The sequence below is a fragment of the Ylistrum balloti genome, unplaced genomic scaffold, assembly GCF_031769215.1.
Source record: "Ylistrum balloti isolate Yb309-2 unplaced genomic scaffold, AGI_CSIRO_Ybal_v1 Utg370450, whole genome shotgun sequence".
NCBI classification, from domain to species: Eukaryota; Metazoa; Mollusca; class Bivalvia; order Pectinida; family Pectinidae; genus Ylistrum; species Ylistrum balloti.
In genome coordinates, this window is record NW_026782299.1 from 1081089 (window position 1) to 1102133 (window position 21045).

At 36.0% G+C, this 21045-nt stretch overlaps 2 protein-coding genes across 2 annotated transcripts; both read right to left on the minus strand.

Moving 5' to 3' along the window:
- Positions 1 to 8053: 8053 nt before the first annotated feature.
- On the minus strand, positions 8054 to 9493 carry LOC132555030 (sex peptide receptor-like). The gene has a single exon (XM_060219367.1). The coding sequence runs from the start codon at positions 9336 to 9338 to the stop codon at positions 8190 to 8192; it is 1149 nt and encodes a 382-aa protein (XP_060075350.1). The 5' UTR covers positions 9339 to 9493; the 3' UTR covers positions 8054 to 8189.
- A 2829-nt stretch (positions 9494 to 12322) lies between these two features.
- Positions 12323 to 19029, minus strand: LOC132554933 (2,4-dienoyl-CoA reductase [(3E)-enoyl-CoA-producing], mitochondrial-like). The gene is made up of 8 exons (XM_060219263.1): positions 18973 to 19029; positions 16512 to 16717; positions 16289 to 16346; positions 15420 to 15654; positions 14815 to 14914; positions 14026 to 14098; positions 13006 to 13152; positions 12323 to 12445 (listed from the first exon to the last, which is right to left on the minus strand). The coding sequence occupies exons 1-8, from the start codon at positions 19027 to 19029 to the stop codon at positions 12323 to 12325; spliced, it is 999 nt and encodes a 332-aa protein (XP_060075246.1).
- Between the last annotated feature and the right edge of the window lie 2016 nt (positions 19030 to 21045).

A 21045-nucleotide genomic window follows, 5' to 3' on the forward strand; every position in this document is an offset into this window, starting at 1 on the left:
TTGCACGAAAATGATGATATTGGGAACAAGTCATTGAATTAAATCAACCACAGTCAATTCACAAAAGGAAAATTGAAATTCCAATTGGCACAGAGCTCAGAGCTGTAACCGTTGATATCGTTTCATGTAAGGATCGAGATGGTTTGCTGATGTAGAAGAATTTTATAAGAAAGTGCAGAATTCATGTCATTAATATTACCTTGAAGTTGAAGATCCCAATTCACAGAGCTCAGAAATTGTTTAGCTTCATCCCAATAAGTATTGTTAACATGGAATAGTGTTTTTATAGACATGCTTCTTAAAAAATTTAAAATTCAACCTAGCACTAATAGGGCAGTGATCAATACAGGATATAGTACAGATGAGTTTTAACAAAATAAACATTAAAAGTAAAAAGAATATCAAGAGATGTTGAAAAATGGGGAGTAATCCTGGTAGGTTTAGAAATAGTATTTGTTAATCTATATTTTAGCAAAAGTCTCTTAAAGTAAGAGTCGGAAATCAGAACCATTTCCCGTTTTCAAATCAATTATGCCTTCAAGATTATTTCAATATTTTGCCGGTAGTTAACAAGTGAATATAAATACCTCCGAGAAGAATCACCTTAAAGTTATTCAAGATCATCTGATTCAAGGTCAATTCTTCTCTTGATATTCAAATTATTTTTTGAATAGATAGCAACACCACCACCACCAGAATTATTTCTATTTTTTTTTTGAAGATATTTCCATATCTTTCAAGTATTACATTATCATCATAGAGTGATTAAGATAAGTTTCAGTAATACATAGAATATCATAGTCAGAGAATTTTGCATCAAGGAGTTTCATTTCGAAAGAAAATATCATGAAAGTGAGAGTTGGTAACTCTATCCGGGCATGGATTGGGATAAATATCTCCACAAAGAATTAACACTGAAATTATATATGAAAAATGAGTCACATCGTGCACCACCTACACCAGATGACCCCATCACCTTATCCATTACCAATAAATATTTTGGAAGATCCAATTAACGGTCGGGGATTTACGATATTTGGCGCTCTTCAAGAAAAAGTATATTGATGAAAAAGCTTATTCAAGACTTAATATTCATAGAATGTTAAAACTTAACATTGATAGGAAATCTCTTGAGAAAATTTATATTTCATTCGTTCGTCCAATCCTAGAGTATGCTGATATCGTATGGGCCAACTGTTCCCAGAGAGAGTACGACGTCTTAGAGTCAGTCCAACTTGAAGCATTACGAATTGTTTGTGGATTAAGGCGAGGCACTAGCTATGGCATTTTATATAAAGAGACTGGCTTTGTTACACTTAGTCAGAGAAGACATTTACATCAAAAGATTGTATTTAAAAAAAAAATTGAACAGTATTTGTCCATCTCATGTATCAGACTTGCTACTTCCCTTTTCAACAACGCTGTTAATTACAACTTCGACATAACAGGTTATTTGATGTTCCATTATCAAGAACGTATTTATACGTAATTATATATAATTCTAGTTTTTTTCCAAAACTGATGTCGGAATGGAACGAGCCAGCCTGTCTGTTACCCACTATGACATCTCTTGTTGTACCAAAAAGGAATGTTTAAACTCATCTGATATGGGTGCTTACCCAAAATGTAGTAACAATTTTTAAATATCATGGTGATAGGAAAATTAATATATCATTATGTCAGTTAGGAAATAAAGTAATTTAAAATCTGATTTATTCAACTCATATCTTAATGATAGCCCTGTTTGTACATGTGGTGCTCCATTCGAAGATCGTGAACATTTTTTCCTGCACTGTCCTCTGTATACTAATCAAAGACTAATATTATTTAATTCTTTGTTAGCGCTAAATGAATCGATTCCTCTCAATATTCAAACTTTCAATTATGGTTTTCAGCCTCAAGACGTAAATATGAATAGTAATATCATGGAGACGGTTCAGAAATACATCAGAGAAACCAAACGATTTTTCTAGACCCTGAACTAGCTTAATTTAACAATAATTTTGATATTTAAAATGTTTCTTGTCCATTGAAATTCACTGAAAAACACAAATAATTTCCTGTCCAAACTCTATAATAAATCATGAAATTTCTGTATAAGTAATATTCATATGTAATTTGCATGTATATACTGTTATATTTTGTAAGGAGAGGGCTTATATAGGCTTTGCCTGTTGCCCAATTCCTTTTGTACATACGATCAATACAATAAAATATTCTGAAATGAAAAAAAGTCTTCTCCTATATGTAGTTTGACGTTCTGAAAAGTGCTTAGATCACAAGTGAATATATGGACAACTGAACCATAGTTATAGGGAGAGGTAAACCTAGAACAAGCCCAGGGATGAGGTCCCAGATCATCTACATTTAACTGCTGAAAGTTGGGGTGCAAATGCTTTGAGTAACTGTAGGAAATATATTGGTGTCACCGTATCTTCGACAGATTTCTGGGTATTACTGTACAGAAAATATGGGCAGATATTGTCTTTGGCGGATTTTTAGGTATTACTGTACTGAAAATATGGTTGGAAATTATCTTTTATCTTTGACAGCTTTCTAGCATAAATGTTAATGGCATTCAATCCCTGATTTACAAACCTTTTTCTGCCGAATACATAACATATATTAGCTGATATCAATTATCAGGTGGAAGGCGGGGAATACCTGCTGGGACCCACAGCAGGTAGGAGGAGATGTCAACTATACACTTATAATCACAGCATGAATCAGGAGATGTCAACTATTCATTTAGAATCACAGCATGGAGCAGGAGATGTCAATTATTCACTTAAAATCACAGCGTAAAGTAGGAGGTGACAACTATACACTTAGAATCACAGCATGGAGCAGGAGATGTCAACTGTACACTTAGAATCACAGCATGAAGTAGGAGATGTTAACTGTACGCTTAGAATCACAGCATGAAGTAGGAGATGTCAACTGTAAGCTTAGAATCACAGCATGGAGCAGGAGATGTTAACTATTCACTTAGAATCACAGCATGAAGTAGGAGATGTCAGCTGTACGCTTAGAATCACAGCATGAAGTAGGAGATGTCTACTATTCATTTAGAATCACATCATAGACAGGAAATGTCAATGATTCATTTAGAATCACAAGCATGACTGGAGGTGACAACTATACACTTAGAATCACAGCATGAAGTAGGAGATGTCAACTATTCATTTAGAATCACATCATAGACAGGAGATGTCAATGATTCATTTAGAATCACAAGCATGACTGGAGGTGATAACTATACACTTAGAATCACAGCATGAAGTAGGAGATGTCAACTATTCATTTAGAATCACAGTATGGAGCAGGAGATGTCAATTATTCACTTAAAATCACAGCGTCAAGTAAGAGGTGACAACTGTACACTTAGAATCACAGCATGGAGCAGGAGATGTCAACTGTACGCTTAGAATCACAGCATGAAGTAGGAGATGTCAACTGTAAGCTTAGAATCACAGCATGGAGCAGGAGATGTTAACTATTCACTTAGAATCACAGCATGGAGCAAGAGATGTCTACTATAAACTTAGAATCACAGCATGACTGGAGGTGACAACTGTACGCTTAGAATCACAGCATGGGGCAGGAGATGTCAACTATTCATTTAAAATCACAGCATGGAGCAGGAGATGTCAATTATTCATTTAAAATCACAGCATGACTGGAGGTGATAACTATACGCTTAGAATCACAGCATGAAGTAGGAGATGACAACTATACACTTAAAATCACAGCATGAAGTAGGAGATGTCTACTATTCATTTAGAATCACATCAAAGACAGGAGATGTCAATTATTCATTTAGAATCACAAGCATGACTGGAGGTGATAACTATACACTTAGAATCACAGCATGAATCAGGAGATGTCAACTGTACACTTAGAATCACAGCATGAAGTAGGAGATGTCAGCTGTACGCTTAGAATCACAGCATGAAGTAGGAGATGACAACTATACACTTAAAATCACAGCATGAAGTAGGAGATGTCTACTATTCATTTAGAATCACATCATAGACAGGAGATGTCAATAATTCATTTAGAATCACAAGCATGACTGGAGGTGACAACTATACACTTAGAATCACAGCATGAAGTAGGAGATGTCAACTATTCATTTAGAATCACATCATAGACAGGAGATGTCAATGATTCATTTAGAATCACAAGCATGACTGGAGGTGACAACTATACACTTAGAATCACAGTATGAAGTAGGAGATGTCAACTATACGCTTAGAATCACAACATTGAGCTGGAGATGTCAATTATTCACTTAAAATCACAGCGTGAAGTAAGAGGTGACAACTGTACGCTTAGAATCACAGCATGGAGTAGGAGATGTCAATTATTCACTTAGAATCACAGCATGGAGTAGATGTCAACTGTTCCCTTAGAATCACAGCATTGAGCTGGAGGTGACAACTATACACTTAGAATCACAGCATGGAGTTGGAGATGTCAACTATACACTTAGAATCACAGCATTGAGCTGGAGGTGACAACTATACACTTAGAATCACAGCATTGAGCTGGAGGTGATAACTATACGCTTAGAATCACAGCAGGTAGCAGGATGTGACAGCTATACACTAAGAATCACAGCATGGAGTAGGAGATGTCAACTATACGCTTAGAATCACAGCATGAAGCAGGAGATGTCAACAATACACTTATCACAGCATGGAGTAGGAGATTTCAATTATCCACTTAGAATTACACCACAGAGCAATACATGACAAGTGTGTACATTAAAATTCGTAGTTTTAAGGAGCTGTAACTCAAGGACACGCCGAGGACATATCAGATCATCTACATTCAACTGCTACAGGGTTTGTTTGTAAAAGACAGGTTTAGGCGCGGATACTTTGAGCATCTGTTGAAAATAACAGAAGTATTACTGTACTAAAAAAAGCATGGATGTTATCCTTGACAGATTTCTAGCTTAACATGTAATTATCAATATTATTGGAATTCACTCCATACTCTATCTGCTTTCGAAAAACATTCTCTGAAATATTTGTCTTCTTCAAATTTACTTGGGCCCTTTAACAAAATAATTTCCGAGACATTGATATTCCATGTTTTCAAAATGTTTTGTCTTTGTCAGTGGTTTACCATGATGTAAATTTGTAGGAACACCTATACTCATAAAACAGTTCTCATATTTTGCTGAAAACTATTTTTTCAAATTGTAAATCCCCATTGCAAAATTAAAATCAACGATAGTAAAGAAATAATTTGATGATTATAATGCTACATTGTGAGAAAAGGCCTAAGCGGAACTGTAAATAGATGGTATATATTACCACATCATCGACAGTCTCAGCTCTCATATGATCACAGCTATCGCAAGAACGTAAAGCCCGTAAAAACAAAGCAAAACCGACATACCGTATGAGTTATCTGAAACCCCCCTTTTATAAAGAACGTGAATGATGTAAGAACCCTATGACAGACATATTAAATGACAAATGTCAGAATGCATATGATACAGTTCATGTAAAATTTACCCTTATTAACTAACATTAATACATTCAAGTTTCGCTTTTAAAATATTTCACATCGGCTGTTGACATTAAGTGTATATCTATTTCATCTCTATATATGACATCTATGAACAATAAAAGGCCGATACTAGTAATATTCGTTTATAATAGTATTACTGGTGCCTGAAAAACGACAATAATAAATTTCAGGTCTGGCATTATTTGCCTTGTCTCAGTTTTTGATGATGTTATGATCAACCTACTTACAAAGCTAGAGCTGTTTAACAGCATCGCCAAAACGACGGGAAACTTACTGCCGACATAATTATGTATGGGGTTTTTATGGTATTGTGTAAATATTAACAATAGTGATTTTACTTTTACCATTTTTTATTATAGAGGAAATGTGACCAATGAGTTGGTGTGCTGTCTGTAGTAATTTGATAGAGACAAAGGGTAGAGGAAATGTGACCAATGAGTTGGTGTGCTGTCTGTAGTAGTTTGATAGAGACAAAGGGTAGAGGAAATGTGACCAATGAGTTGGTGTGCTGTCTGTAGTAGTTTGATAGAGACAAAGGGTAGAGGAAATGTGACTTGTGAGATGGTGTGATGTCTGATGTAGTTTGATAGAGACAAAGGGTAGAAGAAATGTGACCTGTGAGATGGTGTGCTGTCTGTTGTAGTTTGATAGAGACAAAGGGAAGAAGAAATGTGACCTGTGAGATGGTGTAGTGTCTGTTGTAGTTTGATAGAGACAAAGGGTAAAGGAAATGTCACCAGTGAGATGGTGTAGTGTCTGTTGTAGTTTGACAGAGACGAAGGGGAGAGGTAATGTTACCAGTTATATAGTGTGCCGTCTATTGTAGTTTGATAGAGACAAAGGGGAGAGGATATTTTTTTCTGCACCTTTATACTATTAAGATTTTTAATTTAAATCCGATATGGGTCGTTTTATGTTGTGGGAGTGTACTTTGCTATTTACTCCCAACGATTACCTTTCTGTCTTTCGATTGATGTTATGAAATGCATCGCAGTTCATCATGAGAGAACTGATTGAAATCACAAGTCACATATCCTTCAAAACTGTCATGCAGATATGTGGAAAATGTTTGACGAAATACCTGCGAACTCTTCTCTCACATTTTCATTACAACATCCAGGATTTCATAAAATTTGTTTTAACACAAATGGATACAATTTGCCTTTTGCTAAGGGCATTTTCCTCACAAATGTTGAAAAAAATGGCAAAAAAAACCAGGAAACTGTTGCTATAGTGACAATGATACCTAGGGACTATCACGGTCGTCTTGGTCAATAGAGTGTGATTGTGTATTACATTAGAACTATTGCGATTTTTGTTTAAACTAGAAATCAATGTGTAATAAACTGCGTATGTATCGTCACAAATTAATTGCTTCATATTGATGATGGATTAAACTAACATTTGTCAAAGGGCTGCCTTTTCAATAAAATAATACGAGTAATAGATAAACTATTTAATCAAATACTGATCTTTCTAGTTATTTTAGACGCCTTCAGAGTTGAAATCTACCAGGCGTTTAGAGAATGAGATAGTTAGGGAAGAGCACTTACCCCATGATTCAATAAAAAATAAGAAAATAACAACATGGCCACAAATCATAATCCAAAGTCAAATTCTGTAAAACAGGGGCAAAACATGTACAAAACAAAGATTTACACGGAGACTCCCGAAAAAATTACGAGGAGAATAAGACCAGGTGTCCCGGAAGATTAAGCGTCCTCTGTTTCATCAGCGACATCCGCCATATAAACATTGGTCAATCCAAGTAAGTAATGTTACGTTCTCAAATGAGAACAAGATATACAATCAGTTTCGTATTTGTAATATTGCATGGCATTTAAAATGTCAACTACCTGTATCGAGTCAAAAAAATATATATATGAATTGAAACGTAACATGTAGGGGTACGGCAAACATCTGGAAATAATAACTACCAAAAGAGATTATCAAAGCACGACCTTTTAGAGAACCGGTCGACATTCAATGGGTTGATATAGGTTACAACACAGTGACACGGTACATTGATGGAAACATTAAACACTTTTCTACTAATTTGCATATGTGATAATATAAGTAATCGAATGTTGTAAAGTATTTTGGACTTTTCCCCCTAATAATTTTACATTGTAAGACATTTAAAAGCCGCCACTAAACGAATTCTTTTAGATTTGTTCTTGTAAACATACCGTTCTACCGATCTTGCGAAAGTTTACTTTTTGGTAGCTTTAAAAAGACAGTTCTAACAGAATCCATCTAGTGGCAGTCATATTAATGTTAGTTTCCAACACTTAATTTCTTTGACACACACGCAAGTTAGTAGAAAACTTTTCTGACGAATGTATATCATACTGAATATTACATTTCGCGAATTATCTGCAGGGTACTTCAATAAACCAGTTTTACTCATATGTGTAAAACATAATAGTAAAGCCATGACAAATTATTAACTTTGAAAGAAGCTCAAATATTTATTTCAAATTCAAAATGAGTAATTGGTCTTTGTTACGACAAAAGTTCGATTATATAATGACACATATTTGTATTATGATTATAACTTATGTGTGTTTTAAATACAAATAAAAACTGATCAGAAGTAAACTTTAATTCTATTAGCTGTCACCTTTAGTGCAAAACGATTCCTATTTATCTGAACTCGTCTTGGTGACCTTGATCAGGGAGCGATTTTCCTGAAGATAAGACAGCATAGTTGTCTCACTCTGGCGACGGTGTGATAGCGAACATATGTTTTTCATGGCTGATCTGAACAGAGAGCTCATCAGCAAGTAAATCCAGAAATTGCACTGGAATCCAACCAGGGACAGCATAACTCCTACGTAATCCCAAATAGCATCCACATTCTCTGTCAAAACTGACGCCAACCGATCAGACGCTATCTCGTACGCGTAAATACCGAACGCTACGGCATCATGAAGCTCGGAAATGAGAAATATGAGAAGAACGGCCACAACAGATTGTGTGATTTGTTGATTGTTCCTTTTAGAGAGCGCGTTTTCACACGCATTGGAGATTAATTGTTGACTTTTTCGAAGTTCAAACACAAGTAGGCATGTAAAAATCAGCAACAGAAGACATGGCAAGAATCGGGAGAAAATGCCGGATATGATGAAGTACATCCATATGGCTTTACCTATGTCTTCAACTGATTGAATATAATATTCAGGAACTTGTAAATAGCATGCATTCTCGAGTGTTTCATTTGTCTCCGAAGAAACTGGAAATGGTTTCACTTCGAAGATCAGGAAAAGATTAAGATGAATTATAATAGCAATGACACAAGCAGCGATACAAGCAAGAACAGAATGCCTTGCTGTACAAATTCGGTTAGCTTTGAAGGGAAGACGCACAATCACATACCTCTGGAGGCCAAGCATTAAGGTTATCCAATTTGAGCATGTTCTCATCACTCTATACAGACCCGCTACAATGTACTGGCGGTATACACACCATCCGAAAGGCACGTACGTTTGGTAGTTCTTCAAGGTGTAAAAATACACAGAATCAGGCAACATACAGAGACAGGTCAAGGTGTCTGACAAAGCGAGAGCAACCAGGATGATTGAGGTTGGTGTCCTTATCTTCATTGTAAACACCACCACCACCATCACATTTGTAAGTATCGTCAAAAGAGCAAGGATCGGGTAGGCATACCCCATCATTGGAACAATGAATGATGCTGCTACATGTATCTCCACAATATCCGGAGGATATTCACAGTAATCACATCCCTCCTCGACCAACGTGCCATTCTCTGCCTTAGAGGTATTCATAGTGATGTTCAGTATTACGTTCAACAACTACTTAGGATATCAATCCTTATTTGAACTAAAAAGACACTTTGGAGTAAATTACTATCATGAGCAACTAGATATTGTTTTTAAAAAGTCAAATTTTGCGAAACTGCTCCTTTGTTCGGTTGTGCCTCCCTAAACTGTCTGTCTCGATGCATGGGCTATTAAGATTGTTAATGTAACAGTAGGACTCGAGAGTCAAACGTTGCCACTCGTTAACATAACAATGCAGTATTGACACATTGTAAAGTAGTTATCTATTATCATATTTGGAATGACATTTAGTACTGTGGTTGATGACTAGCTTCCGAGACCAATTTAAAATGTGAAAATGACTGCCATGAGGATACAGGATACACAAATTGCATAGGCAGACTGTGTATTGATCGTACCGTCGCTAATGACGATTCAAGTATGATATCAGTACGTCTCTTCCTGATTGGATGTAAACTGTCGTAAACAGGAAATGTCATAGGTTATATAATTAATATTTATCGGCATAAACTGGCCAGTAAAAAAGACCATTTTGTTATGTTCGTGTTAGGGACAATAGAAGATATAGTAAATTCGTAGAAATGAAAGGGTGTTAGGATAATTATATCTTTTTCTTCCGAACTAAAATTACAAAGATATAGAAGGAAAAAACATCGGGACTTGAAAAGTATTTCGACTAAAACGGAATTTCGAGACAACGAATTTCAACTACATATTAACTAAATATTGTATTACTTATCGGGATGACATCCGTGTTAACATATAGTGTGAATTTCTTAAAGAATCTAGACTATTATTTTTAGATCTCTGTAATTCGACCTATTCTTTTTCTAAAACCCAGCATTGAAATGTCTTACCGCTGGAATAGTGTTCAAAATCCATTTATAGGCTGAACATTATGGGTTTTGTCCCTTTGAATCAACACGCTTCTATGATTTCACACTCGGGGTTACAAAATGTACTGGTAACAATGTCCAGTATATGTTATACTCTGTCGAGTCACATGCAGTTGCCACATCAATAAAAAAAATTAAGATTTTCTTCCATATTCACAGTAATACTATTATCCAGTAAGTAGGTTCTCCTTTACAGATAATCGTCTCACAGCGTACGCTTATGATTGTACAAATTCGTCTGTGTTTTCTTTATACAAAATGATGGATGTACAAATTAATATGTTATTCTTTATGCAAAAGGTTGGTTATACATACTCATCAGTTCTTCTTTATACAAAAAGTTGTCTCTACAAATTGACCTGTTCTACAAAATGTCGGCTGTAAAAATCGATCTGTTCTACTTTATATACGATGCTGGCTGTTAAAAATCATCTGTTCTTTTCTATGTACGATGTTGGCTGTACGAACCGGTCTGTATCTTTCATCGTTCCTTCTTTATACAAACTTTAGGACTAAGTTTGCGAATGGCATTCTTTCTGGATTTAATGCCAGATATCATGTCATGTGCCACATGTACCAGAAACGGTTCGTTGATGCATGAAGAGAATACCCTTGATGATTTAAGGTCTGGTTCTGGTCATGCCATTTTTTATATATAATGTTTTCTCAAAACAAATTGCTTGGAGATTTTCAGGTTGCTTAAAACATTACTCACTTTTTCGATTCTGTCAGATAGACAGTAGCAAATATTGATACCAAGTTCTCTTTTATCGCCCTCTTTACTAGAAATTGAAATGAATCAAGGTTATGAAATTATTTCATCGAAAGATAACATTCAATGATTAATACAAAAAGATACAATATACTCCGATTCTAATGAGGAGGAAAAGAGCATGGAGCTCCTTGTAAAATATTGTACAAGTGTAACAAACTATGTAATCAACTGATATAGAGTTTTTGATTTTTACGTCGTTTGGTTCTGAGAACAAAATGATATCATCTCCTCACGCAAAATATAAACTAATATGGCATGAATTAATACTAGGCTGTTTGCTTGTCATTAAAACTTTCAGCATTGTGATTTCACCGATAGGGTTTAAATATCACGGCTAGGCCTCAACTAATAAAAATAAATAATATATCTAGATGTAACCAGGCATTCCCTTTTAACATAGAGGTACTTTTAACAACTTACAAACTCAACAGATCTGAGAAATGTATGATTGAAGGGATATTCCGTCAAAGATGCTAAGTTTCTGGTTGTTTTGTTCTTTTTAAGAACTCGTTCTAACGACTTGTTAAACTGTTGTTAGCATCAAAATATCTCCTCTGTGTCAATTTGGACAAGCGAAATTTGTGGGAATACTCTAGCGAAATGTCCAAATGTAAGCACATTGAGAAATTCGAAAATGGTCACTGGATCACAAATTTTATGCAGAGTATCGGGTAAATACACAAGTGTATGTGCTGTTCACAAACAAATACAACCTTAGTAAGCTATAACTAGCATGGTTACGATTTAAAACAAACATGTGACAAACCATTTCATACAAAAATAATTTAATAACCTAAGATTTGCTTGAAAACATCTGCATACATTTGTACTCTTATTGTAAAATCATACATTATCACAGAATAAGACAACTGGAAAAAATCAACTGTTAACAAATTAGATCCTTTTTTCAGTCGTGTAAACTCATCAACTGAGGCCAAAGGAAAAATAGAAAAAAAGTATTCTTTATATTATTGCTGGCCTGAGATATTTCAATACCATCTTCATGAAAGGGTAATTTGTAAAACATTATATAGATGGCTGAGATCTGGTTACCTTGTAAACAATTATCAATAAGCTATTTATCATCATAAAATTGAACAAATTATTGCATCAACTATAGCCATTACTGAAATCATACTTCAAACACACTGTAAACATTAGATATATACAGGCAAGTCAGACAGGTACAATCATGACCACTGATTAATGATATAATGTCATTTTCTGGAGTATAAACAGGGATTGTTTTTTCCCCTATTTACTTATTTAGTTTTCCCTAATAAAGATATTTGCACCAATCAAGGGCCCTTGGTTTTACGAATCATTTCTTCATGGATGTCCCACTGCTCCTTAGTTACCTGGTGGAGTTCATTAAACGATCCTGCTCTACCAACATATTTTCCGCCATCAAAGCGAACAACCTGAAACAAGAAATGTATTAGTAGTAAGATTAATATATATGGGTGGTCGGTGGTACCGCACTCGCCTTTCGACCGGGGTTCGATTCCCGGAACGGAGGTGAAAAGGTAAGGGGTCACCTGCCAGACCACGTGGTTTTCCCCGGGTACTCCGGTTTCCTCCCACAATAAGACCCCTCGCGCGCTTACATCCGGGTCAACAAGAGTGATTAGTATAAGTTGACATAACTTGTTTCGCAATTGCTGTAAAATAAATAAAGTTTATGTATGATTTGGTTATTGTGATGGTTGAAATAAGACTAGTCTATAGATAGATCACAATGATAGCTGGAATAATATATAGTTGTAAATGTATATCTACATCACTATGATGTATCTATCTTGCTCTCTGCCAATAGGACAAGGAATCAAAATTAAAATGTTGCTTTTGATATATCAGATTTGTTTTAAAAATATAAAATTAGTTGCTTTGATTTAAAAAACAGCCTTAAGGAAACATATATGTGCAGTAGCATAGCTTTGGAAAAGAATCAGCTAAAACATATCAATGATTTTGAAGGTACCTCCCCTGTTACCCAGCTTGCATAGTCGCTGACAAGGTAGCTAGCCAGGTTAGATAACTCCTCAACCTCTCCAAGGCGCCCAACTGGCAACACTTCCTTCTTACTATCTATAAACTGACCAGTGGGGTCAAGGCGGCTAAATGCATCCTATCAGAAGTAGACATATTCGATTACATATTTATAAAAAAGATAATACAAAATTTCTATGGATATCGGGGTTTCAACAAATATGATGTAGCGGGGGCAGTACGGCATTCAAATATGGTCGTGGTATGGCATTTAAACTATGGGGGTAGTAGGTCACTCAAAAATGTTGGGGTAAAACATTCATATGTAGGGGTAGTAGGGCATCCCAATATAGCGGAAGTTGGACATACCAATTATGGGTAGTAAGTCATTCCAATGTGGGGTCGATGGTCATTCCATGATGGGGTTGTAGGACATTCAAATGTGGGGTAGTAGGTCATTCCAATGTGGGAGAAGTAAGTCAACCAATGTGGGGCTAGTTGGTCATTGCAATGTGGGGTAGTAGGTCATTCCAATGATGGGAAGTAAGTCATTCCAATGTGGGGTCGAAGGTCATTCCATGATGGAATAGTAGGACATTCAAATGTGGGTAGTAGGTCATTCCGATATGGCGGTAGTAGGACATTCAAATGTCTTGTAGTAGGTCATTCCATTGTGGGTGAAGTAGGTCAACCCAATGTGGGGGTAGTAGGTCATTCTTATGTGGAGGTAGTAGGTCAGTCCAGTGTGGAGTAGTAGGTCATTCCAATGTAGGGGAAGAAGGCCATTTCAATGTTGGGATAGTAGGACATTTAAATGTGGGAGTAATAGGACATTAGAATGTGAGGTTAGGATATTAACATGCAGGAGTAACAGGAAAATCAAATTTTGTCACTGTTATCACCAATATAAGAAACAGAAGGATCTATGCCACATTGTATTGATTAAGATTTTTAGAAGTTCTTAACCACTGAATTTCAAAACACGTATATCCTGTAAGTTAACTCCGCTTACCACAGTGTTCATAGGTCCTGGGGCAATGCAGTTCAACCTTATTCCATATTTTCCCCACTCGGAAGCTAAAGACCTGTTGATATATAAAAACAGAACTACTTAGTAATAGAAATTGTTATCCAATATTGAAACTGTCACATATTTCTTGAGCCTGCAACTGCTGATGGAGAAAGTAATTTTTTCACAAATGTAGACTAAAATCATAATGGAACAACTGCTCTCAGACTCTAAGCACCTTTTTATTGTATATATTGTATTCCTCCATTTACCTACGACCAGAGGCCAAGGCATTACTATCATCTCAAGGTCAAATGTTAAGCTTCCTACAACATATACCCCTAATTTAATAACAATAATACTAGAGTCAAGCTAGGTATATAGCCATATTCATGTGATAACAATTTGACCAAAACTTCTGACATCCATTCTTATGAATCATAGAAAAACTTTTCGATGTCAAATTATGAGACAATTCTCATTTCCTGTAAGCCTTATATTTTTTTTCATTATCTTGATATTTTGAATTATTACATATTTTGAATTTCCTTTCATTGAATGATTCAGTATGTATAGTAAATAACATTGTCAAACAGTTATAAAATTCTTCATATATTTCAGTTTTCAGTCAACAATGACAAAATGTTTTACATGTTGATTTGGTGACACAATTATTGATTCTTGAATTTCAAAGATGTGAACGGTAAAATTTTTCATCCTATGTGATAAAACAGAAGTTGAAATCTGACAAGTAAAAACAAAGAACATTGTAAAGATTATGAGTCATGATACTTTGTCATGGCTTCAACTCCTGCCTTGGCTGCAGCACTGGGAGAAACATAAGCTGATCCACTCTCTGCGTATATGGTAGTGATAGCAAGGAAGGCAGCACCTAAAGAGGAAAACAGTTTGTTATGATATAAAGCACATCCTTTTATCAAAATATTTTGGTTAGGCCAACTGTCTTCTGAACAGTCAATACAAATGTATTTTTTCTAATTTTTGAGCGGGAAATGTTGAACTATTGTACATCACGTGATCTGAACAATTAATTTTTTGAGCCGTAATTTACACTTTAGCTATCCTTTTCTGTTAAATTGTTCTGAAGACGGTCGTAGCCAACCGAAACATGTCACAAAATAAAATTTAAGTTACGGAATCCCTGGTGTTGATGCTCCATCCTATATCTAGTTGTGATTACCTATTGTCTATGGAGCTCTACTGTATCTGCCTAGGATTCCTCTACCGATACAACTTCCAACCAGTACCACCCACAGGACGTTTGACTCCTCTACCCTTTTTTATTTTTCCAAAATATATTAAGAGTTTTTTTTATTCACACTAATGTATATCATCTGATACAAACAAATTGGGCACATTATCTCACTAATACCCACCCTGTCCTGCAGCTATAAGGCGCTTGCCAATATTCAGAGTGACATAGGCCGAGCCGTTTAGTACAATGTCTGTGATGGTTTTCCAAGCATTAGGAGAAAGTCTTTCTGATGGTGATATGAAATTTCCTGCAGCGTTGTTGATAACAACATTTGGTAGACCAAACGCTTTTACACATTGGTCAACTGCCTTTTCCACAGTCTCAGGTTTTCTCACATCAGCAGCCACGGCAAGCACCTGTTAGAACATAACAGAATAGTGTCAACCACTGAAACTCTAGGCTACATTTATATGGTAACATTGCAACTGATAGAAACCATGGTTATGATGTACATGTGTCATAAGTCTAATTATGTATAGTTCTTTGAACTTTCTAATGTACTTTACTATGTGATACACAAATAGCTAAAATAGAATAATCTATTTTTTAAATGAACTTCTGACCTAATAAGTCAAATATGATTTTCCTAATTTCATGATTCCCGAAAATGTTCTTGGTAGTATAAAGCCACTGATTTGTCCATCCGTCTAATTTTCCGTCAGTCCTTTTTTGTATAGAGCATAACTTTTATTTAAACTAGGATAATGATCCCTAATGTATACATTGTTCATATTAAGATAATGTGCAGTGTACCACAGTCAGGGCCCAAAACCCCTAAATTACAACTGAGTTGTTTTTCGAGGGGCATTCATCAGTTTCACTGATGCTGTTGATGACAGAAGTAAAACTCTCATTTGTGGACAATTACAGCGTTCAAATTATATATATATATATCTAGACCTTAGGCTGTTGTAATTTTAGTTGTAAACTACTTAATACTTAAATACATAAGGCAACTACTACATGAAGTGTACTATTAGTTGATTTTACCTTACTTCCTGTTTCCTTACTAATTTCAGCTGCAGTGTTTTCGAGTACATCTATCCTTCTGCAAATATCAGAACTTACTTTTACATTGCATCTCATATTTCTTAAATGAAGTACATTTCATCTTATCTAGGTAAAAAAAATACAATGAAAAATGAAATTGAAGGAGTTTTAATACATCGATCGACTCACCGACTGGTAATGAAGTCTTAATACAGTGACTCACCGACTGGTAATGACAACTTTTGCTCCCAGTCGAGCCAGCATTGTTGTCATCCCTTTTCCCAGACCAGTGCCTCCTCCTGTTATGAAGACCGTCTTTCCTTTAAATGAGCCTTCAGGGAGTATTGGGGTTTTAACAATTGGAAACATCTTGGCTTGTTCTCCAACAAAGCATGGAGAGGAGACGGACAGATGGCGTATACATCCATTCTATTAATTAAAATTAAAATCTTATAGGACTTTAACAAGAAAAAAACAAACAATCATTTAAAAGATTTTACACTGCTAGCCATCTCATATTCAGTATTCTTCCCTTTGAGACCTCGGATTGCTCTTCAGCCTACAGTATTTTGGCAGATGAACCTATACATGTAATACAAATCTGACTTGTTGACAGCAGTTGGCAGCTAAATCAATGATGTTATTTATGTCAAACACTGAATTATATGAGCAAAGTTATTTGGCTGCCTTTAACTCCTGATCAAATCTTTGTACCAGTAACATGTGTAATACCATGTTTCATTCACATTCAGGTTAAGAGATCCCAGGAATGGCTTCATCTGAGAAAATGAAATTCTTCTGGAAATGAAAGGTGTGAAGCATCCAGAAGTGAAAGGCACAGAGCATATGTGCTTTGCACTTTCCCGTAGCTAATGTTTATATAAAATAATATGACACCGGGTTTGCTTTCCCTAATTTCTTTGACTTACTTTATTTTTTTTTACTGAACAGAAAGATGATTTTGCACAAATGAAATGAGCATGAAATAAAATTTCTTTATTGCCCTAACTACCCGACATATGATGCCGACCAGTATCATGATGTCACATGTATAAACACCAGCACACAGAAGGTCAACAATACAATAATTGCAAAATCGATCCCTTACTGTAGCATGCCAAATTTTCTTCATTTCCTGAAACACATTCATCAGTAAACCAAAATGTATTAGCGTTCTATTTACTTGACACTTTTAAGCAAAAATGTCATTGTGGCATATAGGCTTTGCTCTCTCCTGGCACTGCCTACCTCATATCAACAATTCAACTCAATTTTCCATATAGAACCATATTATAACTGCTTTCTTATGAATTAATCTATGACTATATAATTTTTCTGTCATGTTTCTGAAAGTATGAAAATGGGGAAAAAATCCAGGGAGAGTTACCCCCCTTTAGCAAAGTTGAAATAACTATGCACATGTACATTTTGTAAGTCGATATTTGTCATACAATGATCACCGATAATTATAAAGCGTATGTCAACCGTTCCGTACAAATGAAAATCATAAGTTCATCCCACTAGTAGCCTGCATGAAGTTACTTAATGTAATGACTGAACTTCGAACTGTTCGGGGGAATGAGGTATGATTGCACCATCATTTGTTGAGTAAAAAATTAAGTGTTATAAAACAGTGTTACGTTTGTATTTACATGCTATTGTAATAGTTGTTCACAGTTTTATTAAAACAACACAAAAAACCCTATAACATGAAAGACATCATATTACAACAATACATACACAATGATACGATAAGATAACCATATCATATAACCATATAACCAGATCACTCTGACTGTAGTCAGTTACATTGGTTTGAAATACTGAATATACATATATATTCATTACAACTACAGAAATAACAGTTGGTTACCAATTATACTACATATATAAAAGATACCCAAATAAAAAGTCCGCCGAGCCCTCAGCCGTTCAGTACACACTGTAAATAAAACAATACACACATTAAAAACTATGCTTCTTCGGATTCACCTGTCTATTAAAACACACTTCCAAAATATAAACTTTACTTTTAAACAAAAATATGCCTTTAATCAAATATATTATTAAGTAGATACAATATTAAATTACGCTAATATTCTACACATAGTACTTACATTTAAAATTCTAGGCTCTAGTGCCGCTACCTCTCATGGTCACTAGGCTGGCTATTATCACACTACGACGATGTTGAATATAAATATATGAACTTTATTTATTTTACAACAATTGCGAAACAAGTTATGTCAACTTATACTAATCACTCTTGTTGGCCCGGATGTAAGCGCGCGAGGGGTCTTATTGTGGGAGGAAACCGGAGTACCCGGGGAAAACCCACGATGTTGAAGCTCCGAGCGGTCTGTCCAAAGTGACCAGTGCGCCAGGAAAAACTTCCCAACATTCAACACTTAATTACTATACATAGAGAATACTTACTGGACAAACAGGCTTACTACACATTACATCACATCCGCTCAGTATCTCACTCGCATTCTCACGTCCTATTTCCGCGCGCGCGCTAAAAGTTTTGCCGCAATTCGCCACGTACAATATTTACGGTTGGCTGATATCCGTTACATTCGAACGCATATAGCTAAAATACTACGAATATGCTAAAAGCAATATTGCCAAATAATGACAGTACTACACTATAGCGAACATCGATATGGTACATGTTTTATTACCTGTATATTAAAAGTTCTGTTTACTTTACCGACGAGTCTGCTGCAGAAGGCTGACATCTTGAGCGAGTTTGATCAGCTACCACGGTCACTGTAGTTCGACTAAAGTGATACCAAACTCTGTCTGGTCTGCGGAAGTTACGTCATTTTGAAACCACGTTCAACCCACACCTTGGGGTAAAGTCAAGCTAGCCCGCAATAGTTGACCGCAGTAAGGTTATCGACTACTTTAGCCTTGCAGAAATTACCGGAAGTTAGTAGCACCGCGTAGTTTTGAAATCAGAGAGTACTGAAGCCGCGCAATAACTTACAGGTTAAGTTCTAAATATTATAAATACTAAAATAATCTAATTAATTCATCATGTCTTGTGAAAAAAGCATGAAGTTGACCATGTGTCTTGGCGGCGAAGGTGACAGAAAAGTATCTTTTTCTGGTGGAGAATCGATTGTCCACCCGAAGAAGAAACTTCATCGTATCGCCATCATGGGATCCAGTCACATCGCCCGAATGGTGAAGGATGAATTCGTCTATGGCACCACTGTGACGAAGTTTATAGGGAAGGGTGGTGCTAAGGCGAATGACGTATTGACGTAACCAGTTGTTAATGTTTACGCCGGATTTGATTTTTATTCACCTTGGAGGAAATGATACTGACGGGAATGATTCGGCTGAACACGTGGTTGGCGAACTTCTCGGAGGTTGTCATTTCCTCATGCCTGCAGTGCCTATCCTGACCTGGCATTGGATCTCAGCTAATTCATCATCGGGCACGGATTATTTCTCCTGGCATGTTCGAGATCAAGAGAAAATCCGTGAACAAAATGCTGGAATTCCGTATATTACAGTCATGCAGATACGTATATATCTCTCCGAGTCATGTACTCGGATTTCGGAGTGGCGCCATAAAAAGACACCCATTGACCGATGCAACCGGAGGTTCTTCATATCTGTTCGGTGGGGCAGTTATGAAGTTTCATTCGTGAATTTTTGAGAATCACGATAGTGTGCAGTCACATTATGCTATTATAGTATAAAGTTATAATACATGTTTCATGTATCAGAATGAAACAGACAAGGTAGGATGTAGTTGTTGAACTACGCCATATCTTCGAATACTTCTTCTTGCTTTTGATATTACTTCGGAGCCTCATAGATCAAATACAAGCTCATCATTGCTTACATTGAACAGACTTGTGACTGTAACGGTCTAGTTGTAAGACTGTCCGAGTTATGCCCCTTATTATGTAATATTATCACTGATGCATTTTGGGTAATAAAATGAGTTTTAGGGCGGACGTCTTTGTTTGTAGTCGTGCCTTTACATTGTGTCAGAAATCAACGAACCGTGGAGCGCCTACAACCCCCTCCCAGTCTGAACCTTAGCGGTAACCTTGCAGAAAACTGGAGGAGATTTTGGCCCTGGTTCCTCTAGATCAAACCTGGCTGCCGATGGTAAGCTCGTGGTTTTGTCAATGCACAAAATAAGTTTTGTGCGAGTCTTTACAATCGCACAAAAAAATATTATGTACGCGCAATGCATTTGTAGATGTATTTCACAAGTTAGTTAAGAGGTTTGTATGTATTTAAGTGGCAAGTGGAGCTATTTTCATGGTTTGAAATAGTAGATCTGATTTTTCTACTCCTACTGTAAGGGCACATACGGTATACATGCATATAAATGGTAAATTTATAAATTGGCTCGTCATATACTGTACACGTATGTAATGATATATGCTGATGCAGATGTATTTTCTGGATATTCCCCTTTTTTGCAAGTGCAAAAATACTAGGGTACTTCACTCACAATATGTTATCCTGTTAACAATTTGTGATTCATTTTCTAGACAAATTTTGTGGTCAAGAATCTATCACAAATTATTGACATGATGATATATTGCGAGTCAGAGTTTAACAGTTTTTTGGGGCCCAGGGTCTCTTGGGCTCCTCTCTGTTGTTGCCAGAATCTTGCTAAAAAGCCAATACTGTGTTGTTTAATCAGATGGATGCTGTAAAGATCAAAAGGACATGCTACATATGTCACATTCCTGTGACAGATCACTCTCTACACTCACTTG